The 27634-nt window shown below is 34.5% G+C and overlaps 1 protein-coding gene across 2 annotated transcripts in view; it reads right to left on the bottom strand.

Annotated features, from left to right (window-relative positions):
- The window catches only part of DACH1 (dachshund family transcription factor 1), a 465438-nt gene that overhangs the window by 118785 nt on the left and 319019 nt on the right, over positions 1-27634 (bottom strand). For both annotated transcript variants that reach the window (XM_018056516.1, XM_018056515.1), the window contains 2 exons: positions 11051-11186; positions 9046-9180 (listed from right to left, as the gene is read on the bottom strand). In XM_018056516.1, coding sequence (XP_017912005.1) covers positions 9046-9180; positions 11051-11186 — 271 coding nt within the window. The remainder of the gene's footprint in view (positions 1-9045; positions 9181-11050; positions 11187-27634) is intronic.

The raw sequence follows: 27634 nt of genomic DNA, 5'->3' as shown, positions 1-27634 counted from the left end.
TATGAAAATTACAACTCTGGGAGCTGGAAGAAGCTCTGTTCATTAATTCATGCTCAGCAAATTGCTAACTAATTTAGTTGCACTCCTCTGCATTAATGGATTATTTTATAAAAATGTTTTCCACAGCCCAAGACCTTTGCTGCATGCTTTTGAGAGGCTTGAATTCTAATCAACCTTAACAGTAAATTAGGAATGTAATATCTAAATAATAATTGGGATGGCATATGGAGGAAAATAGTGTTTAAAATCCCATGAAAGGTGCTTTTGGTTTTCAGCTTCATCTGTCAATTTCACAGTAGTTAAAACAATTGTACTTGTTTAATATTCTGAAACTGTAGCATAAGACACTAACAACAATGATAATGTAAAAAAAAATTAAGGAAAGTTTAAAACATGGCTTCTACAGGAACAAAACAGATTTTGATATGCTGATGTTATCACATAAATTTCTAGGGATATTTGCCAAAAGGCACAAGAATAAATGGTAATAGATAAGGAAAAGTCAGAGGAAAGCATCATACCCAGTTCTCCAGAATAGGTGGGCAATATTTCTTTTAAAATATGTTCAAAATACTATCAGGTTTTTATGCATTTAAACATAATACCCATGAGTTCCTTATTGACCTTTCATCTAATGTGCTATATATACTTCTCCAAATTAGTTCCAGTATCTCTAGAATTTACCTGAGCTTTACTGTCATCTTACCGGTCCTGCAAACAGGGCTGAATGATGTGTTAAATCATTCCATCAAGTTGATGAAGGAATTCAAACTGCTTCAAGCACAAGAGACAAGGGGGCTATTACTCTTGCTTCTTAACCCATAACATAGCATTCAAAGCAGTATCAGTCCCTCATCTATCAAATGAAAAGAAAGCCCTGTGTGTTGGCACAAGTGCAAGGGCACACATACGCACATAAAAGTTTCAGTAAAAGCAGATGCTGAATATTAGGCAAGAATGAAAATAAATTTTAAACATTATATTTTCCTTTTTTTATTAAGCTCTTAAGAAAAGGTTCTACTTTATATTTCAGAATAGGAAAATGTTCCAAAGTACTAGGTTGAAACATATGAGATTGTACATATTTTCCTGTTTTGTTCTACAAAATAACATCACACTAAGTTTATCTGCAGAAACTCACATTTATATTTTGCTATTAATTTTGATAAAAAAGCTCTCTGAGTCATTGAACTTGTAATGACCTAATTTTTGTACATTTATAAATATGCCTACTCAGCGAAGGAAGGACGGTGTTTTGTAATTCTTTTAGAAACAGATACACTTGTCCACTTACAAAATAAAAATGTACAAAAGAAAGATTGTTTCAGCTCCACTAAAAATATCAGATATAAGTCAATATTTCCAAAATGAAGTTTCATTTTGGAGCTAATTCTCAAATAAACATATAGAAAAATGTGCACATTCCCTTTGGATCATTTCCACAGCAGATTATGTAAAATTTCAAATTGAAAATAGAAGAAATAAAAATCATGGCTTAGACAATATGCAAATAAATTGCAAAATTAGAAATAGTTGATTCATTAAACCAAAAATACTTTAAATGAAGGAAATAAAATAGTCATTTATAATAACCATAAATAATTAATTACATGAAGCAGATTTACAGGTGGAACTAACATGTTAATTTGGGGTTCCCTGGTGGCTCAGGGGTAAAGAATCCACCTGCCAATGCAGGAGATGCAGGTTTGATCTCTGTTTTGGGGAGATCCCCTGGAGAAGGAAATGACAATCCACTCCAGTATTCTTGTCGGGGAGAAATCCCATGGACAGAGGAACCTGGCCGGCTACATACAGTCCACAGGGTCACAAAAGAGTGGGACACGACTTCGTAACTAAACAAAAACAATAACAATCTACTAGTCACTTACTCTCTATCTCACTTTTAATGCTATAAAAATATTAGCTATTGGCATGACTACATAAAAATATTTCTTAAATAGTGAGGAAGTGAGTCACTTTGTCCCTATCAAAAGAGCTCAAAAAAATAAAGCTGAGTAAGTGGAGTAATTAATAGTCTATTCTGTTTTCTCCACGGGGAAAAAACATTTCATCTGACCAAGTAAAAGCAAAGCTACTCTAGTAAGTAAAATTATTATAAATGTAATTATTATTTATAATATATTCAAAAATAAATATTAATACTCTCTAATTGATTGCTTTGGCAACTAATTCATGAAAATTATCTGCAAATAGTAATGTACTTCAACTTTCTAAGTATCCAAAAAAGTTACCTAAACCCTTAAGTTATGGATGTCCTGGAGTAACAACTGACATCTTCATCATCAATAAATCCTATTTCTTTTAGTAAAGTTCATATTAATTATGCAATAATAAATTCCTTGAAAGTGTAAATTTTACTCTAGGTAACACTGAAGTAGTTAATTTTACAAGTGGCCCACATAACATTACCAAAATATGGAAATTTCCAAAGAAAAGGGCTTTTCACTCCATGCAGATCTATACAGTCAGACGAAATACTACTGGGTTCAGATTTTTCATATATGTGTGTGATATTTACTATAAATTAATTTGTATAATGTCAACCTAGAATTCAAAATAGAAAGTCATTTTTGAAGATAATCCAAAAATTAGAATTTTTAAGTAATGAAAAATGTGCAAAAGGAAATATATTTCAAAAAATTAACTTCCACAAACAGGAGAAAAGTGATGGTAGTTATTTAAAATAGATGTTGTAGAGGAAAATGGTCCACAAGGTTGGATGCTAAGAATACAACATTAATAAGAGGATATTTCAATATGGCCAGTTTGCATTAACTACTTCATTGCCTCTGATGCTCTGTCTTCAAATTCAGAATATCAGAATGAGAACCTTCCAAACAAGCCTGTTAAGCATTAGAAATCTTGAACACCACCCATGAAGAATACACAACAAAAGAATATGTGACAAAAGAAATGTTTTATGGCCTGAAGCAAATCCCCTGTGTTTCCGGCTTCATCTTCAATTATTCCTGCTTCTAAAATGGCAGATGTCACTGGGGTCGCAAAGAGCCTGACAAGACTGAGTGACTGAGTACACTAATGAAAGAAAGTTTTCATATTTTTTTTTGAAAACAAATAAAGGGAAAAGCCTCAATTATAGGGAAAATTAGAATATATATGAATAAATATTTTGTGAAATTGTAGCAGAAAGAGAAAAAAGAAAGGGAGATTTTGTATTTTATATGGTTCATTTCACATATCTGACATGCAGTAAATATTTACTTATTGATTATATCATTTTGGTTTATTTAATCCAAGACTGAAATACACTAATGTAGTATTCAGTACTTACTTCCAATTATATGTGCTCACTTTTTCTATGCTGCTGCTAAGTGGCTGCTAAGTTGCTTCAATCGTGTCCGACTCTGTGCGACCCCATAGATGGCAGCCCACCAGGCTCTGCTGTCCCTGGGATTCTCCAGGCAAGAACACTGGAGTGGGTTGCCATTACCCACCAATGGATGAAAGCGAAAAGTTAAAGTGAAGTTGCTCAGTCGTGTCTGACTCTGCGACCCCATGGACTGCAGCCCACCAGGCTCCTCCATCCATGGGATTTTCCAGGCCAAGAGTTCTGGAGCACTTTTTCTATAATTGGGGAAAAAACAGCTAATACTGTAGCATAAAGTATCTAATGTGTAGCATACATTTACTTTTTGGAAAACAGATAGATTTCAAAATAATAAAAATGTGCATAGGGAATTATATGCATGGTATGAAGCATGCTCAAAAATGTTTTGGAAATAACAATTCAAACAATTTGATAAACCAGGGAACAAATTATTCATGAGAGTTATCACTGAAAATCAGCACCAGTGACAGATTTGGGGGGAATAAAGAGAGAGATGCAGCATAAAGAAACAGAGAGCCTGGTTATATAATTTCAATGCCCTGGGCATATATTCAGAAACAAATTCACTTGAAAAGATGCATAAACCTGTTGCTCATAACAGCACTATTACAATAGCCAAGATATGGAAGCAACCTAGATGCCCATCAACAGAGGACTGGATAAAGATGTGGTACATATATACAATGGGATATCAGTTGTTGTTTAGCGCTCAGTCATGTCTGACTCTTTGGGACCCCGTGGACTGTAGCCAACCAGGCTCCTTTGTCCATGGGATTTTTTTTCAGGCAAGAATACTGCAATGGGTTTCCATTTTCTCCTCCAAGGGATCTTCCTGACCCAGGGATCAAACCCAGAATTAGCTGGCAGATTCTTTACCCCTGAGCCACCAGGGAAGCCCTTACAATGGAATATTATTCAATCATAAAAAGAGTGAAATAATATCATTTGTAGAACATGGATGGACTTAGAGATCATATTAAGTGAAGTAAGCCAGACAAAAAGATAAATATCTTATGATCTGTCACTTATATGTGGATTTAAAAAACCATGATACTAATGAATGTATTTAAAAAGCAGAAACAGACTCACAGACCATAGAAAACAAACTTATGGTTACTAAAAGGGAAAAGGTTGGGGGAGGGATAAATCAGGATTGGGGGAATAACAGATATACACTATTTTATATGAAATAGATAAGCAACAAGGTCCTACTATATAGCACAGGAAACTATATTCAGTATTTTATAAAAATCTATAGTGGAAAGTATCTGAGAAATATATTATATATATATGTAACTCTTTCATTGTTTCACATATATAAAGCAGAATTTCTTTGTCATACACCAGAAACTAACACAACATTGTAAAACAACTATACTTCAATTTAAAAAAAATGAAAATATCAACTCAGTTCAGTTCAGTCGCTCAGTCATGTCCAACTCTTTGCGACCCCATGAATCGCAGCACGCCAGGCCTCCCTATCCATCACCAACTCCCGGCGTTCACTCAGACTCACGTCCATCGAGTCAGTGATGCCAATTAGTCCTATCTACTTCACGAATTTTAGACTGAGGGCAAAAATCAGCAATGTTTTTTTAAAATCCAGAAGGTCTAGAGAACTTGGAATATGTTTGGAAAAGTTAGAAGACATAAAACTGTTTATGAGGCTACCAGCCGTGTCGAAGATATCCTCAGGACATATCTTTGATAAACCCCTAATTTTAATCAAAGTTCATACTATTAAAATCATTTCTCCTAACCTTTAGGATCACTGAAATAACGTATGTCTATTACTTTTTGATACACTAACTTGTTTTTTCATATTTATATTTTGAATGTATTCTAATTAAACTCTTCCTGGATTCAAAAACCCTTTAGAGTGTTTTTATTTTAAAAACTAAGGGGAGAGTCTACTCAGCACTTATTACTTTGAATTTTAATGCCTGTATAGCCACTGATCCTTCGACTAATGGTGACAAATATTCTGTCTAGTTGAATAAAGTCAGCAACTTTTTAATATTTAGATGATATAAAAATGCTTAAAAGTTACTGATGATTAAGATTTTAGACCATGATGATTCTCAGCACCCAAATTAATTTTGGTATCTATTTTTAACATCAATGTTTTTTTAAGAATTATTATCTTTTGGATGATTTAAAGTGGTGAGCAGCAAATTTCATTTAAGAAGTCCAAGCCTAAAATGACACAAGCATATAATTAATTTCTCTACAAATGTCTCTAAATGAAGTCACTTGTTTTAATACAGATATGTGTACTAAGAAAGTTACAGGGCGAGTACAAGGCACATGATGAATGTAGTCATGAAAAAAAAACAATTTTTAATTTAGTAGGCCCTATCAATCTAGAAAGCCTATGAATATTTACTAATAATTCAGTATGCTGAAAAATAGAAGAGATGAGATACATACAAAAGATGAGCATCATATAATAAAACTCTTACTATAAGAGTATCAATGTCTATTACAATGTCCATGACCCCATAATTATATTTGAAATTAAAAATTTAATGGGAGCTTCACATTCCCAGGGCAAATATTAAAATAAAATGTACTTTTAAAAAATAAAATATGCATTCAGATATTGAAAGACTGCTGGGTTATACCAAGGTCTTTATTCTGAGAGCAAAACAATTTAAAAACTTAACATGTGATAAGATCATAGTGATATAGAAAAAGTTTTTGTGTATATTCATAGCCAGAATATGCTACTATTTCATACACATGTATGTTCTAAGGGTTCCATAATTCCACCTTTTGCCTTTCATCTTCACAGTTATTTTAACTTACCTTCACCATCTCTTAGAATCTTTTAGCAATTCAGCTCAGGTAAATATGCATTCACATAATGGACTGTCTAGTCCTTTTCAAGGAAATGCAGTACACACATGACTCCTTGGAATTTACAATGTAGTACTGGAAGCAGACCAACGAAAAAAGAACTTCCGAATAACAAGGCAAATGTAATGAAAATTTAAGGGACAGGCACACAGGAAAACCAGCAATAGGATCCCTATAAAAATCTAGTCTTGTATCTCAGGAAAGGCTCTATAATGGCAAATTATAATAATAATAACAAATAGATGATAGGTATATAGACAGATGGTGAACAGATAGGCAGATACAACTCATGAATTCTGAAAAAAGAAGCCATTTCAAAAAAGGGTAGTTCAACTCAACTTGAAACATGAGATTTGTAGAAAGCTCCCCACCAAAAATTCCAGGGGGGCTCATTGTTTCAGTCACATTGTTGATCATGCCTTTAGTGGTCTCTTACCTACCACCTCTGAGCTTTTACATTTCACTCCCATACTTGCTTCACCAAGATTCTGCAAGGGAATTAATCACTAATATACTGATATCTACTGGATACTATAAAACATCTCTCATGCATTTTAAGTGAAACTAGCTATGTAGCATCTATGAGAAAACTGTGAAAAGAGTCACTAAAAACTTTTTCTGTAGGGTTTCATTCTACCGCAAGACATTAGTGGAGAATAGCTGCTTAACCCTAGTAATGGATTTTTATATTTAAACATTCTTACTTAAAACTTAAATCCTCTATGAAAAATTTATTACTGTAGATTTTCACAAATCATTTTTTCATTAAATATAAAACACATGTCAAAATATACGTGATGCATTCTATATAACATTTTTCTTCATTGTTGAAGAAGAACTCACAGAAAGATTAGAATTAGACATTTAGAGACAATCTGACCCACTTATGTACCTGTATATATTCCACTCAGCTTAGTGATAATACTTGGTAGTGAATTTCAAAATTATTAGAAATTGTCTTAATGCTGCTCTCAATAATGCCTACATTTTGACATATTAGAACCTAGTAAAGATTACCATTTTATCATTAATTGCATAATACAGATAAGTTAATTTATGTAAATATTCTTTCTTCCTGAGGTTTCAGGTGAACTGTATTCATGTGGAAAAGAAAAACAAGGTTGTGTAAGCATTTTTACTTTTGGTGAGTAATTATTTCTGAGGAAAAAAGGTTTCCCACCTTAACTTAGTCCTTAGTCCTTAACATTTCTTTCTGTTATTTAAATGTCCAATTGTATTCATTTTCCTTTTTGATATCCAATTAATCGTGCCTTTTGAGTAATAAATTTTTTCCAAAGAAGTAATCCATTCCATAACACTGATTATTTGATAGTCATATCAAAAAAGATATCAAAGTATACAGTCTATGTTATTATTAAAATTTGAAAGTATTAAATTAAGATGATAAAGATATGGCAAGGCTCCAGTTGTCCTAATTTAAATTTACCATTCGAAAACATGAATTTGCATCCAACAGCATAAATTTTCAACATGCATGTTAAAATAATATTTCAATTCATCTTGAAAGTATTTCATGAAGTAGGGCATGAAAAGACAAATGTTTGCCTATGGAAACAAGTCATGCTGGTACAAATCAAATATAAATAGAAAATGTTCATAGCTTTGCACTATCTGGGCTTATTTGTTGCATGCAATTTAGAAGCAGCTACTACATAGCATATTGAAAAGCAGAGACATTACTTTGCCAACTAAGGTCCGTCTAGTCAAGGCTATGGTTTTTCCAGTGGTCATGTATGGATGTGAGAGTTGGACTGTGAAGAAAGCTGAGCGCTTGAAGAATGGATGCTTTTGAACTGTGGTGTTGGCGAAGACTCTTGAGAGTCTCTTGGACTGCAAGGAGATCCAACCAGTCCATTCTGAAGATCAGCCCTGGGATTTCTTTGGAAGGAATGATGCTAAACTCAAGTACTTTGGCCACCTCATGTGAAGAGTTGACTCATTGGAAAAGACTCTGATGGAGGGATTGGGGGCAGGAGGGGAAGAGGACGACAGAGGATGAGCTGGCTGGATGGCATCACCAACTCAATGGACATGAGTCTGAGTGAACTCTGGGAGTTGGTGATGGACAGGGAGGCCTGGCGTGCTGCGATTCATGGGGTCGCAAGGAGTCGGACACGACTGAGTGACTGAACTGACTGGACTGACTAGCCCATTGGAAAAGACCATGATGCTGGGAATGAATGAAGGCAGGAGGAGAAGAGGGCAGCAGAGCATGATATGGTTGGATGGCATCACCGACTCAATGGACATGAACTTGGGAAAAGTCTGGGAGATACAGAGGCCTGGAATGCTGCATCCCAAGGGGTCACAAAGAGTCAGATACAACTTAGTGACTGAACAACAATACTGGTACATTGTTTATAATCTTCACTATATTTCTTGGTTGACCAAATGACCATCTCTTTTATTCCAAAAAATACTCATAGTAATCCTTTGTATATCGTCCTTGCTCTAATACGCTAAGTAAAAGGACTATAGACCCTGAAGACATGGAGGAAGCCAAACTGTAGACCTTCAGGAACTAAGAGATAACAGTTAAAACAAAAAAAAATCTTTTTCTAAATGTACTGGGAAATAAATGAACACTTACCTGTTGTTTAAGAGAATCACAGCAGCTCTTCATTCATATTTCTTTTTTTGTTGAGTAGACTTAATTTTTACTTAATGCTAGTATTATAGGCTTTTAAAACATTTCTATACCATCTTCTAATGTAATTTAGAAATATACTTATTCTGTGATTAAAACCTAGTTCATATGTCGAGCAGGAAAAACAGACCTCATAATCATATATTACCTTTTTCAATATGCATCCTTTTCGACTCATGTCCCATGTCATGACCAGCCAAATCTCCCTCTTTGGGCCCAGGGAGTACGTTTGGTGACAAACCCATCAACATCTGGTTCATGGACAACCCATTCTGATGGACAGCTGTCAAGCCCGAAACAAAAGATAAAAGAATAAAACACCATAATACACAATATTCAAATAACCTATTTAAACTCTTTTGGAATCAGAAATAAATAAAATATCATGGTCTAACTTTAAAATTATGATCCAAGTTGAACAACATGAGGACTGATAACTATGATAATTCTTAAGAACAAGCAGAAATATATTGAAAATGAAACTATTTTATCCTCTATTTATCTCATAAAATAGGTACATTTTTAAATGTCTAGAATACTTTTGAGTGGTCATACCACTATAACCACTACCAATGAACTATTCAGGCTTTATCTAATGTAACACATCCTCTCCTGAGCCTTCTGTAACTGCAAAAATAACCTTCTGTAACTGCAAAAACTACAGTCTTAAAGCTAGAACACTCTAAGTCTATAAATTTAAAATCTAATTTAGAATAGTTTTAGAGGCATGAAAGGGCAAATAGAGTTTTCAACAAGTTAAGGAACTGAAATAGCACTGAAATTCAATATTCATATTCTATTCTAGTCAATGGGCTTCCCCAGTGGCTCAGAGGTAAAGAATTCGCCTGCAATGCAGGAGATGCAATAGACGTGAAGTTGATCCCTGGATTGGGAAGATTCCCTGGAAGAGGAAGTGGCCACCCACTGCAGTTTTCATAGACAGAGTATCCTGAAGGGCTACGATCCATGGGGTCACAAAGTGTTGGAAATGACTGAAGCAACTGAACATGCACACACACAGCCTAGTAGACAAACCCTAAGTTTAAGAGATATCAAAGTACGTCTTTAAAAATTGGATTTTGAACTCAAATTTAAAAATAAAACTGCCCATTAATATCTATTAAATGGTGGAATGATTTAAAACAATTTCTTTCTTGAATTATTAAGAGTAATCTGTCACTACTGACAGGATAAAGCAGGAGACCAAATACCCTTATGATCTCAATCCAATCAATATATTTCTTAATAAATTGCCCATGAAAATCTTGGTTTTGTGAAAAATTTTGAAGAAAAGTCGTTCCATAAAACCTTACTTTCACTGAAAAAAATTCATTTTAAAAATATGTAAAATAATTTGGAGAAGGGCATGGCAACCCACTCCAGTATTTTTGCCTGGAGAATCCAATGGACAGAGGACCCTGGCAGGCTACAGTACATGGGTTTGCCGAGTCAGGCATGACTGAGCAATTAACAATAACCCACAACTTTACTTTAAATTTCTTGATCATGAGGACAAGGATTAAATATCTGAAAATGTGATCACAAAATAAAGTATGAAGCTACTTTTTAGAATTTTATAATAATAATATGTGAAAATCATATGCATTACTGACTGTTACTAATTCAAATCCTAAATTTGATCAATTTCAAACTCTTCAATCTATTGATCATCTGAATGATTATGAAATGTGTTTTTCTCAAAACAGTTATTTTGAATCTATTTCTTTTATCCCTCTTTGTCAATGCAAGGATGAAGTTTAAAAATTGTAAATTTTTAAAAACTGGCAAGGATGGAATTGAAGGAATGAAGAGGAATAATTCGTACACAGTATATTTGGATACTAGATATTTGAGAGTTGGAGGCGTTTACTTCAGAAGTAATCTACAAGGTTACTTACTTTCTCTAACTGTTTCAAAGCTCAAATCTTTATGTGTGACATCAAAAAGAGGGAGTTTATATCAGAATTGTTAATGTACTACCATACCTCATGCTATTGCAAACAGGGAAACATAATTTTGAGGGATGGCTACTGCTACAGAGGTTCAGAACATGATACATCTGAGATCTCTTCAGAATGAGGGTATTTTGATTAGAAAAGCCAGCTGCACCTAATAAAGCTTAAAATGGTGACAAGTGGAAGAATGACACCTACGAATTCTGTCCGAGGAGCTCTCAGTCCGGGCTGGAGAGCTGGACACACTGCTGCTGCGGTGTGATGACGGGTGGCTGCCAGGCCTTCGGCCCTCCTCCAGGGAGGGGGCAGGTGACGGGCTGTCGGGAACACGCTCCTATACCACCAGGGGAGGATGGGGGGGGAAGAAAAGAGGTAAATACATTGGACCCTTGCTTAAGGAATGTTGGTTTTTCTTAATGCTACAGAAATGTGAAGACAACACATTTTTCCATCAACATTTAACTGGATTAAAAGACACATTTTATTTATTTTTTAAATGTTTTTAAACTTTTATTCTATATTGAGATATAGCTGAAGAGCAATGTTATGATAGTTTCAGGTGAATAACAAAAGGATTCAGCCATACATATACACGTACTATCCTTCTCCAAATCCCCCTCCCATTAAGGCTGCCACATAACATTGAGCAGAGTTCCCTACAGTAAGTTCTCACTGGTTATCCATTCTAAATATAGCAAGCACTGTGTATATGTTCATCCCAAACTACCTATCTTTTCCTTCCTCACCAGCAACAACTATAAGTCTAAGTAAGAAAAAATAGAAAGAAAATAGGTGAACACCACTGTAGTAATGACAAATGTAAATCCCCTCTTTGGATAAAAATAGAGGTCAAAAAAGACATCCAGTTTAGAACCATTAGACAACAAAGAATTAACAGAACAAAGCAAGTTTTAATTCTAGACAATTATCATTACAAAAAAACCTAATACATAGAGTCTATTGATTCAGCAAGTGTCTAGGATCATTTAACACACAAATTATCATAGTGACATCATCAAAATCATACCAGAGGAGCTGTTAACAGCTATTTCATTATGGGACTTCTCTGGATATACTTGGGCAGTCACATTTTAAGGGACCATGGAAATCTATTATTACTTAACATTTGAATAATTTTGATTCTGGTAATTTTCAGACTCCTAGCATCAATGCAACCCACAAGTATATTACTGAAAATTAATGAATAATGTATTAGGTGTATCCCAGGGAAACGTGGTATTATATTTCCTGATCCTGTCCTATGTTCACACTCAGGTCCCATTCCATATCTTACCCAAGCCTGGCACCTTCCCAATGAGACCAATGTGCAACTATTGTGTTGGCCAAAAAGTTCATTCAGATTTTTCTGTTGCATCTTACTGAAAAACCCAAACGAACTTTTTGGCCAGCCCAATCTGTTGTATAACTGTCTCCACTGAGCTATTATAAATGGACTTACAGATTAATAAATAAAATACTCATTTGTTAACATTTGCTTCTTTGAGCAAAGAGATATTTACACCTTCAGATATGAACATACACTGTCCTTGAAAAAGACTTTTCAAGAATTCATAAATATTTGGAAGTCTACAAGTCAACTGATACATGATACATAATAAATAATAAGCAAATTATTCCTGATTAGAGTGCAAAAATGCAAATATGACATAAAAGCAGACTGTGAAACCAGAAGATGTTCTAGAATGAAATCAGCCTATAGGAAGCTATTTTCAAAATATCAAAGGCTAATGTAATATAGAAAACAGACAAGCTTAAGGCTTTGTCCTAACAGAGAAAGAGTACTGCCTCTCTTCAATCTCAAAAGTTCATTTAACCCAGTGATGGTTTGCAATTCTACTTTCCATTAGAATCACCTGGGCAGTTCCTCAACATGCATATGCCTGGGCTTTACTCCCTGAGATTCTGGCTTACATGAGTTGAATTGTGTCCCCTCAGAATGACTGAAGTCCTGACCTATGGATACTTATGAATGTGAGTATTTGGAAACAGGGTCTTTGCAGATGAAATTAATTGCAGTGAGGCCATACTAAAATAGCATGGCTTCTCCATCGAACATGACAGATGTCTTCACAAGAAGACATTGTAAAAATATGGGGAAAATGTGAAAGAGAGAAAACTTGAAGAAGGAAAAGCATCATGTGAAGATGAGGTAGAGATGTGACCTCTGCAGCTGCAAACCAAAGATTGCCAAAGCTTGCTAGCCACCATCAGGATCTTTGGAGACTCAAGGAAGGATTCTACCCAGAATCTCAGAGGAAGCATGGTACTGCTGACACCTTGCTTTCAGACTTCTAGACTCCAGAAATATGAGGGTATAAATTGGTTCTTTTAGTACCCCTGGTGGGTGCATTTACCCTGCATCTGCTGTGGGGCCCAGAAACCAATATTTTTTAGGACTCTCCAGGTGATTTTAACATATATCCAAGATTGAACATCACTTGTCTCATATGCTTTTTTCAGTCCTACACATTGTCAATAATCATCTTCGACAGTTACACTAAGGCTTCATTCTTGAGGATCATACAAATAAAAAGAAAATAACCCTCAAGAATAGCCAAGCCCTCTTCCAAAATCTAAACATAAAACTGTTTCTCAGTATGTATTCTGTAGAATAAAAAATAGACACAAGAAACTTTACAACAAAGAATTTGCCAGGTCAAAGAATATCATAACGAAAAGGAAAAAAAAAAAGTCAACTAAAGTCTACTCTTTATAGTTGCAATGCATATTTTTAAAATCTATGTCTCAACGTGAAAAATGAACACAATTATCAGAAATTTTTTTCCAAGCTAAATAAATCAAACAAGTCATGCTTCTAAGTAGTCTACATTCTATTGGTCACATTTCAGACAAATGACCTAAATTTCTAAGAAACAAGCACATGTATGATTTAAAAGAATGAAGAACCCACATCTGGATGCTAAAAGTTACTGCCCATCTTCTAATTATAATTTAAAAGCAACTGAGATTATAAATCTTCCTTTTTACCATTCACCTTTAAGTTAAACTTAAAACAGCTTCAAACTATGAACTTATTATGTGTTCAGTTTAATGAGTTTTGTCAAGCTCTCAACAATTTCCATAACCAAGAAAGATTCCCATGCCCCTTTCAAACCTATTTCTCCCATCCCCATAAGCAACTGCTTTCTGAGTTCTATCACCAGAAAGGTTTGGCTGGTTCTAGATTTCACAAAAATTAGCTCATACAGTACCTAATTTTTCATGTCTGCCTTTTTTACACAACAAAATGTTTCTTAGATTCATTCAGGTTGTTGCATGTATTAATAGTTTATCTTTTTTCTGTCTGAATATATTCATTTGCACATAATGTTCAAAATTCTCCAAGCCATGTTTCAACAGTACATGAGCCATGAACTGCCAGATGTTCAAGCTGTATTTAGAAAAGGCAGAGGAACCAGAGATCAAACTGCCAACATCTGTTGGATAATGGAAAAAGCAAGAGAGTTACAGAAAAACATCTACTTCTGCCTTATTGACTATGCCAAAGCCTTTGACTGTGTGGATCACAACAAACTGTGGAAAATTCTTTAAGAGATAGGAATATCAGACCACCTTACCTGCCTCCTGAGAAATCCGTATGCAGGTCAAGAAGCAACATTTAGAGCCCGATATGGAACAAGAGACTGGTTCCAAATTGGGAAAGGAGTATGTCAAGTCTGTATATTGTCACCACACTTATTTAACTTATATGCAGAGGACATCATGAGAAACACTGGACTGGATGAAGCACAAGCTGGAATCAAGATTGCCAGGAGAAATACCAATAACTTCAGATATGCAGATGACAACATTCTTAGGACAGAAAGCAAGGAGGGACTAAAGAGCTTCTTGATCAAAGTGAAAGAGGAGAGTGAAAAAGTAGGCTTAAAACTCAACATTCAAAAAACGAAGATCATGGCATCTGGTCCCATCACTTCATGGGAAATAGGTGGGGAGACAATGGCAACAGTGACTTAATTTTCTTGGGCTCCAAAGTCACTGCAGATGGTGACTGCAGCCATGAAATTAAAAGACACTTGCTCCTTGGAAGAAAAGCTATGACAAAACTAGACAGCATATTAAAAAGCAGAGATATTACTTTGCCAACAAAGGTCTGTACAGTCAAGGCTATCATTTTCCAGTAGTCATGTATGGACGTGAGCGACTTAACTGAACTGAACCACAGTTTTTAATTTAAAAAAGGTAATAAAGTTCACATCAAGTCTCTGAAATCACAAATGAAAGGGAAACTTGGCTTCTATGTAGCACTCAAAGGCTGGAGTTTGTATCATTTTTGGAGTATCTGTGCATTTATTATAAAGTATGGATTTATAAAACTGTACAGAAGAACTCCTTTTTGGCCTGTATAAATGTCTATATAAATAATCCATGCTGTAGTTAATTGCACACATGACCAGATACACACTATATAGACTCAGATTTCTCTAATAAAGAGGTACCTAAGTTTGTCTAAGTTTTAAGCTAATTTCTACTACAGCTAAATCTTAACAATTAGATTATGCAGAAATATATGGTGTATATTAAACAAAGAACATTATTATATTTTATACAAATAATGTTTTCTAAATTAGCCATTCTATTTTATTCAAAAGTTCACTCAAGTCAATGTTTATCCATCCAAACATTTTAATATTCTTTCTAATAATTATGTAACTGATCATATTTTCAGTGGAATGTGTTTGTCCAAACAGAGGTAAAGTGCAATCTTGGAATAAATCAATCCCTTTAAAATCATTTTGCAAGTATGAGTTTTCCTGTCCTAAGAGATTTCTCAGTGGCACTAATGGAAAGCATGAGAAACTGATTTTTTCCCTGAGATATTTAGCTCATAAAATACTAAAATATTTAATGCACAAAACTCTAGTAACAATGGTTGGGTCATTGAAGAGTTACTTATTTTCCACATGGGGTAAACAATTATTTCATTAGTCAATGTATTTAATTGTAAAAGTTTTCTTGGCTGATTCTTTTCATTCATGCCTTATTCATTTATTCACTTACACATTCATAACACTCTAAAAGTCATATTATAAACTAAGTAAAAATAAGCTGGATTAAAATCTTACTGTAAAATACATCTTAAAACATAATTTAAGGCTTAGGCAACATAGGTGAAATTGTAGTATTTATTATAGCTTTAGCTTATTTTTACTTTAATTGCTTTTTTTGTCTAGGAACAAAGGATGCAAAGACAATATTTAATACTTTTACTTAAAGAAATATTTTAATATATGCAAATTTTATGCTTTTAAAGCTTAAGTATTCAATTGAAAGTTTCTATAAACTGAGACACAACATATTCAGTCATTTTACTTAATGTATAATTTCAATCTTTGGAACATGATGTATTATTCTTTGAAGAATTTCATTAAAGTAAAATCCATTGAGCAAGTAAGATTTGAATACATTGTTGTACAATAAATTAATTTATTTCAACAGCTTAATTCTTTTATCATATTTATATGCTTGCCTTTCCAGAGTATGCTATAAGATGGAGAATAATGGAGACAGTAAAGAATTGCTTAGGGGAGAATCTCATAATTATTACTGAAACAAAATAGATAATGAGTTTTATTCAGACATAATAAGAAAGAAGCAGTTCAATGTCTATAGGGAAACTATGTAAACTGGATTTATCATTTCATTTGTGTGAGACCCTTTAACCTCCAAGATGGCCCTGAAGTAGGACAAAGAGGAAGAATATTTAATACTTCAACACACTGCTTTATAGTCCTGCATCATAGCTTTACCAATCAATAAAACACAATCTTTTGCTGTGTTCTATCTTTATAAAACTAGCCACAATAATAAATGAAAATTTAAGAGGAATACACTCTCACTGGAAAAAAACAGGTCATAGTAATAAACTAATGGTAACAGAATAACATAAAGGAAAATCTGCATTTACTGCTTCTAGGTAGAACAAGAAGTATTGGTCTATACTATAATTCACAATCAAATGTGGAGTTTAAAACAATGAATTCTAAAAGGCTAAAATAAAAAGTAGTTTGGGATTAATATACATACACTACTATATATGAAATAGATAACTAAAAAGAACCTACCATATAGCACAGGGAACTATACTCAATATTTTTTAATAACGTATAAGAAAAAAGAATCAGAAAAAGAATATACAAGCATATACACATATATATAGCTGAATGTATACATACATATATATGTAGAGTGGAATCACTTTACAGTATACCTGAAATAGCACATTTTAAATCAACTGTATGTTAATAAAAATTAAAGTAAAAATTAAATTTAAAATATAAGCTGTTCAATATTACACATTTGATTAATTAAACATTAAAAAATGCGCTATCTCAGCAGCCTCATCTCCACCACAAAGTGCATTCTATTTTATCAACTTAAAATATTTTCTTAGCGTAAGATTAAATAATCACAGTTCATTTCTCTAAAGGGTTATTTCATTTAACTTTACTTTATACTGCTCTCATTTTAATTATCTTCATTTTCATCACTTCTTCAGTTAGCAATTCCCTTATTGAGTATGTTATAGAATTGGGAAGAAGAAATGTTAAATTTATCTTCATACAACTATTACAGTACAAAATTGAAGTTGATTAGCATTTTTTAGAACTTAAAATCCTGAGCTTTAAGACAACTCAGACTTCATTCATTCAGAGGATATTCACTGAGCACTTACTGCACACCAGTGTTCTAGGCTCTGGTTATGTGTAAGTAAACAAAACCAACAAATTTCCTCTCTAATGAAGTATATGCCATCAGCGAGTAAGTACTCTTAGTGAAATCCATAATCATTTATACTGATTGTGATATCCAAATTCTCTCCTGGAAAAGTGAACAGAAAGGATAAATAATAGGATTGGGATTCCGCATTCAGGAAAATGTTAAAAAATACTTCTGGAAGATATAACAAACAATTCCAATTTACATGCATCTAGTAGAAGATTAGGTGGCCATCATCAAAACTCCAACTCAGACTTCTAAACTGAGGCTTCGAAGGATATTTAGATAGCTCTTTTTCATTGTTTTGATGATGATTCTCAAGAAATACTCAATTTTCCTTATGAGTATTTGGGAAATGAAAAGTAGTTTATAAATAAATAGTAGTAGTAAATAAAAAGTAGGGCGCTTGAGTGTAATCATAAACAACTTAACTTTTTTCTCCTACTGTCTCCTCAAACTTATTCATTGTTGACAGGGAACTATATTTATCCCATATCTATAAGAATTCAGGCAGTCTGGAAACTTTCCAGATTCCTATTTGGTAAAACAAATTCCTACAGTCACTTTGAGCAGCAAAAGGCAGTCCTGACTCAAAAGTTATACCTCAGTCTTATCTAATCATAAATATTATCATCTTAATTAAAAGAGAAGTCAAGTAGGTGGAATAGAAGGAAGATAGTAAAGATGAAAAGGTAAGTTCTGAGTCAGCCAGCATTGCCATTAATTGGCATCTCTCTATTCATGCCGAATGCTTAAAGCTAACTTTTTATCTAGTTAAGGCACTGTGTGTGTTCTAAGAGGTCACCACCTCTATGAACAGCTCACAGTTCCTTGATGGGTCTAATCTGACTCTGTTCCTCCACCCTCTGAATTTATGGTATAAGTACATTTGGATGCTTGATTCAAGTTGATATGGCAGCAGGAGTACTTCATAGATGGTGGTGTATGCTTCTACAAGAAGTGCAGACTGTCAGCTTGGTTGCATTTTATGATGACAATCAACACTAAAAATCATGGCCTAGATTTGTCACTTCATTAGGGTTTGCAATATGATAAATTTGAAATATGTCATTCCATAATCAGAAGATTTCTATGAACAGAAAGTTTCTCTTGTACATTATTGTGTTATCCTAAAAAGGAGTAGGTCAAGGCTGTATATTGTCACCCTGCTTAATTAACTTATAGGCAGAGAACATCATGAGAAACGCTGGGCTGGAGAAAGCACAAGCTGGAATCAAGATTGCCGGGAGAAATATCAATAACCTCAGGTATGCAGATGACACCACCCTTATGGCAGAAAGTGAAGAGGAACTAAAAAGTCTCTTGATGCAAGTGAAAGAGGAGAGTGAAAAAGCTGGCTTAAAGCTCAACATTCAGAAAACGAAGATCATGGCATCTGGTCCCATCACTTCATGGGAAATAGATGGGCAAACAGTAGAAACAGTGTCAGACTTTATTTTGGGGGGCTCCAAAATCACTGCAGATGGTGATTGCAGCCATGAAATTAAAGGACGCTTACTCCTTGAAAGGAAAGTTATGACCAACCTAGACAGCATATTAAAAATCAGAGACATTACTTTGCCAACAAAGGTCCATCTAGTCAAGGCTATGTTTTTTCCAGTGGTCATATATTGATGTGAGAGTTGGACTGTGAAGAAAGCTGAGCACCGAAGAATTGATGCTTTTGAACTGTGGTTTTGGAGAAGACTCTTGAGAGTCTTGTACTGCAAGGAGATCCAACCAGTCCATTCTAAAGGAGATCAGTCCTGGGTGTTCATTGGAAGGAATGATGCTAAAGCTGAAACTCCAATACTTTGGCCACCTCATGCGAGGAGTTGACTCATTGGAAAAGACTCTGATGCTGGGAGGGATTGGGGGCAGGAAGAGAAGGGGATGACAGAGGATGAGATGGCTGGATGGCATCACCAACTTGATGGACGTGACTCTGAGTGAACTCCAGGAGTTGATGATGGACAGGGAGGGCTGGCGTGCTGCAGTTCATGGGGTTGCAGAGTCGGACACAACTGAGCGACTGCACTGAACTGAACTGAAGGAACAGTCTGTATGAAGAAGGCAGGGAAATGCTTCATTCCACCCCTCTATCATTTATTTAAACCTTTTTTTTTGTCTTTTAAAATATTCAGTTCCCTAGAATTCTCCAACGGTGAAAAGTGAGTTTACATTTTAACATTATTATGCACTCATGGATATAAATATGTGTCTTGTATGTCAATAACTGATATATGGCATCCTTACTTGGAATTTTGTTTTAATACTTTCTCTTCCTTGTTAGCATCCCCTTTTCATATTCAGTATCAATACCCAAATAAACATTAAGGGAACGTATGTAACTGCTTTTCAAAATCCAAGTAAAATTTATTCAAAATAATTTTCTTTTCGTAAAAATGATGTATAAAAGTGATCCATACATCTAGAGTTATTCATGGTTGCTCCAAAATAAACTATTCTGTACTCAAAAACAAATTAGGTAAATGACATTACTGTAAGGTTTTTTAAATCTACTTTGTGAATCTAGTTACTCTGGTTCCAGTTTTTATAATCTTTAAAAAAATGGCAACCCACTCCAGTGTTCTTGCCTGGAGAATCCCAGGGACAGGGGAGCCTGGTGGGCTGCCGTCTATGTGGTCGCACAGAGTCGGACATGACTTAAGCGACTTAGCAGCAGCAGCAAACATTTTGAACTACATGCAAGTAAATTATTATTTACTGATATAGCATTTTAGGGACCTGTTTAGAAAAGATATTACAGAATGGAAAATATATACACTGTATATAAAAATTTTCAGTCTTTAGTTCTTTAAATGAGAATATACTAAACTGTCTCTAAGTTCTCTCTCTCTCACACACACCACACAACAGGAGACAGGTAGAGAAAATTAATTAAAATTAAGTCATATTTTATGTTCTCAGAAAAATACTGTAATATGGAGCATGAGGAAAGATGTTTATTCAGTAATGTAGAGTAATTTGAATGTTGCCAAATGTTTCAAAACAATTCTATGTTATCAATAAAGAAAAGTGACATAAAAAATGTCTTTAAAAGTCTGATTTGCCTACTACTGAACTACCAACCCCCCAAAAGCAAAATACACTGCTTTTGATATATAAAAAGAGCTAAACAAGAAAAAAGGAGTGAGAGAGAGAGGTCTTACTACATTATTGTAACTGTATTTCAAAATCTTGTCACAGATTCTATATAGAATTATGAACTTATTTTTAAACAGATGATTTTGAATACTTTGGAAGAAAATAAACTAGAAATAAGGTGAAGATAACGTTACTGTAGAAAGGCTTCTAATGATTTTATAAATACCAACATACTCATTATGACAACCTGATGAGGCAGTAATATAATTGTACAGAAGAGTAAACAAAGACAGGGATGTTAAGTGACTTTTACAAGGTCATAAGACTAGAAGATGGCAGAGCTGGAATATAAATCAAGGAGGCTTCCTTCAGAATTCATATTTTAAACTACTAAAATACATTGCCTTTCTTCTTTAAATTTGGTTTATATTTCAGCAAGAACTATTTAAAAAATCCTTACAATACCATTGTGAATTTATTAAATAAAAGTGAGAAAAATATAGATTCATTCAGGGGAATTGGGGTTATTTGATGAATGATTCTCAAAGAGAATCAATGAGTAGAGCATTTCAGCCTATTAGGAATTCTCTAATGACAAGAGGAATTGATCTCTTGATTTATACTGTTTGTTTTCCTCAGTGATTTAAGGTAATACAAGTGATACATCCTTTTACAATTTGGAAATGATACAAAGGTGGTATAAATAGATAATATGATAGTTTGGAATATTAACATTAAAGAGAATCTAAAGAGCCTATATCAATAGACTGGAAAAAATTAATACAGATAAATGCAAATTACTAATACAAGCAAAAGATAAAGAATTAAATTAGTTGCATTTCACATCAAAATCCATGAAATTTACTTAGTCACACATTCAACTAACAAAAAGTTATGAACTATGACTAAATTTATAAAGTATTGTCCAAGCTAAATTTTATGTTAGTTTGGTCTCTTTTCTGTGAGTTCACTACTAAAACATTATGCAGGAAGTGGTGGTGTGGTGGGGGCTGATTTAAAAAAAATAAGAAAGTCAATCATGAGGTTGGATGAAAATTTGTCAGAAGAAATTACAATATTTGGTCTGGAAAAAGGAAATACTATAGGTACTATATATAATAGAGAACTTAAATATTTAAATGGTTAGAAAACAGAACAATTTGTAGACTTTTTTTATGAAAATACAATACATAAGTAGAATCTATTGAGATGAAAATTTTAATTTAATGAATAACTTCATCACTCTTAAATGTGCTGAAAACAGAATAGGCTTTCTACAAAATAGATATATAAAAATGGGTAGATAGTATGCAGGAATGATTTCTCCAAAATGGGGGAAGTTGGATTATAAATCATCTAACATTCAAAGACTAGAGAACTCTTCAATAAATTGGAGCTCTCTTCAAGAAAATTAGAGATACCAAGGGAACATTTCAGGCAAAGACGGGCTCAATAAATAAAGGAAAGAAATGGTATGGACCTAACAGAAGCAGAAGATATTAAGAATTGGCAAGAATACACAGAAAAACTGTACAAAAAAGATCTTCATGACAGATAATCACGATGGTGTGATCACTCACCTAGGGCCAGACATCCTGGAATGTGAAGTCAAGGGGGCCTTAGGAAGCTAGTGGAGGTGATGGAATTCTAGTTGAGCTATTTCAAATCGTGAAAGATGATGCTGTGAAAGTGTTGCACTCAATATGCCAGCAAATTTGGGAAACTCAGCAGTGGCCACGGGACTGGGAAAGGTCAGTTTTCATTCCAATCCCAAAGACAATGAATGCAATGACAAAGAATGCTCAAACTATTGCACAATTGCACTCATTTCACATGCTAGTAAAGTAATTCTCAAAATTCTCCAGGCCAGACTTTAACAGTACGTGAACTGTGAACTTCCAGATGTCCAAGCTGGATTTAGAAAAGGCAGAGGAACCAGAGATCAATTTTCCAACATCCGATGGATCATTGAAAAAGCAAGAGAGTTCCAGAAAACTATCTATTTCTGCCAAAGCCTTTGACTGTCTGGATCACCATAAACTGTGGAAAATTCTGAAAGAGATGTGAATACCAGACCATCTGACCTGCCTCTTGAGAAATCTGTATGCAGGTCAGGAAGCAACAGTTAGAACTGGACATGGAACAACAGACTGGTTCCAAGTAGGAAAAGGAGTACGTCAAGGCTGTATATTGCCACCCTGCTTATTTAACTTATATGCAGTGTACATCATGAGAAACGCTGGGCTGGAGGAAGAAAAAGCTGGAATCAAGATTGCTGGGAGAAATATCGATAACCTCAGATATGCAGATGACACCACCCTTATGGCAGAAAGCAAAGAAGAATTAAAGAGCCTCTTGATGAAAGTGAAAGAGGAGAGTGAAAAAGTTGGCTTAAAGCTCAACATTCAGAAAACGAAGATCATGGCATCTGGTCCCATCACTTCATAGCAAATAGATGGGGAAACAATGGAAACAGTGGCATCTTTATAGTTTTGGACTCCAAAATCACTGCAGATGGTGACTGCAGCCATGAAATATTAAAAGATGCCCATTCCTTTGAAGAAAACTTATGACCAGCCTAGACAGCATATTAAAAAGTAGAGACATTACTTTGCCAACAAAGGTCCCTCTAGTCTAGGCTCTGGTTTTTCCAGTGTTCATGTAAGGATGTGAGAGTTGCACTATAAAGGAAGCTGAGCGCTGAAGAATTGATGCTTTTAAACTATTGTGTTGGAGAAGACTCTTTAGAATCCCTTGGACTGCAAGGAGATCCAACCCATCCATCTTAAAGGAAATCAGTCCTGAATATTCATTGGAAGAATGAGCTGAAACTCCAATACTTTGGCCACATGTTGTAAAGAGGTGACTCATTTGAAAAGACCCTGATGCTGGGAAAGATTGAAGGCAGGAGGAGAATAGGACGACAGAGGATGAGATGGTTGGATGGTATCACTGACTAAATGAGCATGAGTTTGAGTAAGCTCTGGGATTTGGTGATGGACAGGGAGGCCTGGTGTGTTGCAGTCCATGGGGTCGCAGGGAGTCGGACACGACTGAGCGACTGAACTGAACTGAACATTCAAAGCCTCTGTCTTCAAGTTCTGTGAATATTAAACAGTAAACATACATGGATTTCAATCTGATACATAATACACCAAATCAGAACTTGTAGTAATTTGATATAATCTTACAGACATTTAGCTATTAGGGATATAATGTAGAATTACTAGTGTGTAAACATCATACGTCCTTTTCTGCCCTCCTCATAGTTATTACACTAATATTTACAGTAGTCCAAGACAATCAACCAGAGAAAACCTAAATTCAATACTTTAGCAGACTCTGTCTTGGAGGCTTTCATTTAAAGCAAATAACCATGTCATCTTGGAACTGTCCTCACCTATGTAATTTTCTTTCCTTCGACGCTTTTCTTGTTTTCTTTCAATGCCGAGTCCTATTGCTCTATAGTGTTTGGGAGTTTAACTTGTGCTGCTTCAATTAACCACAGCCTAAGATTCACATGAGTTTGAGTTAATCAAAACTCAAGGATTGGCCATTTTTTTTTTCTGTAAAAAGGGTTAGCAAATATTTTATTTAACTCTGCCTCCGTATTTGAAAGCAGCCGTGGACATTATGTAAACTGGCGTGTGTCTACGTTCCAAAAAGTTTATTTATGGATACCAAAATTTGAATTCCATATGATATTCATGTGTTATAAAGGAGTTTTCTTCTTCTGATTTTTTCCAACCATTTAAAAAGGTAAGGTCATTCTTAACTCATAGTCCATTTAAAAATTGGCAGCACGGTAGGTTTACTCAAGTTCAGCACCTTGTCGACCCTATTCTAGTGCTTGAACCAGTACCTACATTTTCAAAAATAAGTTATGAGAAAATCATTATGGTTCTTGTAATTAGCAGGCAAGGATAACAATTTAAATATATATATATATGTAACACTAAGAGCTGTGTTTTTGTTTCTCTTCTGTTCAATAAATTCTTATTGCCATTTTTATTTAGGTTGAGTTTTAATTTTTATCATTACTATTAAAAAATGTAACTAGCACATTCCCATATAGGGATGATCCCTATTTTTTCGTGTTTTATCTTTTTTTCCCAATACATTAAATCTTTTTCAGTATTTAACATTCCACTTTTAATTGGCCTTTATATTTAGGATCTTTTCAGGCAACCAAATTGTAAGCTATGTTCTAATTATCCACTTGGCCCCACACTATTTGATGTGACGTAAGAGTTAAACATTTTCTTTGGGGAAAATAAAATTTTCCTCTAAAATAATTTTAATTAATATGTATAATGAGAGTTGTCTAAACACTGCTTCAAATGAGCGAGGCAATAAGAATGCTAAGTTCTTAGTAATAACTATTACCAGAAATGATTGTAAGTTGAATTGATACTGTGATTAACAAATTAACAAATTATCTAGTTAAAAGTCACTCCGGATTTGAAAAAGTTCTCTTCTCAGTTCTTTGACTAATAACAATGTAGCATTTACTGGCATTCTCTCAAGAAAGTATGTAAGGATGTTTTACTAGTTCATCTGGGTCTCCTATGATGTTTGTTATTTTTCTCTGGTAAGGATACTTCTGAAAATTACATAAAGAACATAAGCCCATCTTTGCTTGGGGCTTCCCAGGTGGCACTAGTAGTAAAGAACTCACCTGCCAATGCAGGAGACATAGAACAGGGATTCCATTCCTCTTTGTTTGCAGAGCCACTATTATGTTTAAAAAAAAACCTATTTGCCTATTACTCAACTTTTTACATAAGTAATAACTAGACCTTTATAAAATGCATAATACCTTAAAACCATTACAGTATCATACAGGGTATTTCCATAGCTGTAAAAACTCTCCATTCTCTATTCTTCCCCTGCTCCCACCCACTAGCCACCACTGATATTTTTAGCAGTGATCTTCAACATTTTAGCACGAAGGACCAGTTCTGTGGAAGACAATTTTTCCACGGATGGGGTTGGAGATAATTTGGGGATGATTCAAGCACATTACATTCATTCTGTACTTTATGTTTATTATTATTACATTGTGATATGTAATGAAGTAAATATACAGCTCTCTATAATGCAGAATAATTGGGAGCCCCAGTTTGTATTCCTGAATTCAGGCAATAACGTGAATGATGGGGAGTGACTGTAAATACAGATGAAGCCTTGTTAGCTTGCCCCCACTCACCTCCTGCTGTGTGGCCAGGTTCCTAACAGGTCATGTACTGGTTCCCTCTATGGCCTGGACAGTTGTGAACTGCTGTTTTTAGGATCACCACAGTTTTCACTTTTCCAGCGTGTCCTACACTTGAAACCATATAGTGCGAAACCTTTTCAAACTATCTTCTTTAACTTAGCAGTATGCGCTTGAGTTTCTTTTCATGGCTTGATAGCTCATTTCTTTTTAGCTCTTAATAATATTCCTTTGAATGGTAGTGAGAATTCGGCTAAGCTACTCCTTAGTATTACTGCCTCAGCATCCATTTTTTCTTGACCAAGTGGACTGCAGGGACCTTAAATTTAGCCCCTTTATGCTAGTGCATGCCAGAGTAATGAGCAAATGTAAGTTCCTGGTATAATTTCCTCAACAGCCCTTGTGATCAACAGTCTTCTTAGATAAGATCCCTGGGAGGCTTACCAAAACCCTACTCTTTGGTTTGAATTGACCAATTCAGCCTTAGCTTGGAAGCCCCAAAGTACTCATCCATGGATCCTAACAAGGCATTTGCCTCAGGTCCTGCCTTGCCCTCTCTGTCTGTACTCCATCTTAACCTCCCTGTCCGGTCTCTGGAGGCATGCCAAGTATCAATACTTCCTCCAGGTCCTATGATTAATAAACTTCTCTATTTCAGTTTTTCATATGATCTCTTACTGAACCATGGCTTACCCATTTAATAAACTTTAATTTATTTTTCGGAAACATAGTTGACTTACAATATTGTATTTTTTCAGGTGTATATCATAGCAACTTGATATTTTTACATATTATTTTCCATATAAAATTATTATAAAACATGTTATTTCTGTGTTGTACACCATAAGTTTGTTGCATGTTTATTGTACCTAATAGTTTGGTGCCTCTAACCCCCTTCACCTAGTTGCTCCTTGCCCAACCCTTTTCCCTCGGGAAACTGCTAGTTTGATTTCTGTTATCTGTGAATCTATTTCTGTTGTGTTTGTTCATTTGTTTTATTTTTTAAGACTCTAAATAAAAGTAAAACAACACAGTATTTGCCTCTCTTTGTCTGCTTTATTTCACTAAATATAATACCCTCCAGGGTCATTCATGTTGTCACAAATGGTAAAAAACATAGTCATAGCAGATGGACATACACATTTTTTTTTAATCCAGTCAACTACTGAAGGGCATCTTGGTTGCTTCCAAGTTTTGGCAATTATGAAAACGAATTCTGTAAATGTCCATGTGCAAATTTTTGTGTATACATTAATGTTAAACTCCTTTGGGTAAAAATCATATGATTGCATGGAAAGAGCATCTTTAGTTTCATTAGAAACCACCAAACTGTATACTAAAATGGGCATTAAATTCTGCATTCCCACAAGCAATGAATAAAAATTGTAACAAGGCCATTTATGTAAAACATGCTCCAGAGACTCCCCTAAACTCACATGTTTTATATTCAGAAAAACAGGATAATAATTATGTCAAATATGGATAATGCAGTGTGAGGTGTCTTTTACTTAGTTTAAAAATTGATAGTCTATTCTGTCAATGCATTTAAAGTACTTTGATTTAAAATTACATTATAAAGTAATATGAATGAAAAAGTATATACAGTTACACACACATTTAAAAATGTAAACATACCTCCCACACACATATACAGAGACAGTCAGAGAATTGTGTACATACATACATATGTGATGTTT

The sequence above is a fragment of the Capra hircus genome, chromosome 12 (genome assembly GCF_001704415.2).
Source record: "Capra hircus breed San Clemente chromosome 12, ASM170441v1, whole genome shotgun sequence".
Lineage (NCBI taxonomy): Eukaryota > Metazoa > Chordata > Mammalia > Artiodactyla > Bovidae > Capra > Capra hircus.
This window is presented reverse-complemented; position numbering and strand designations above follow the sequence as displayed.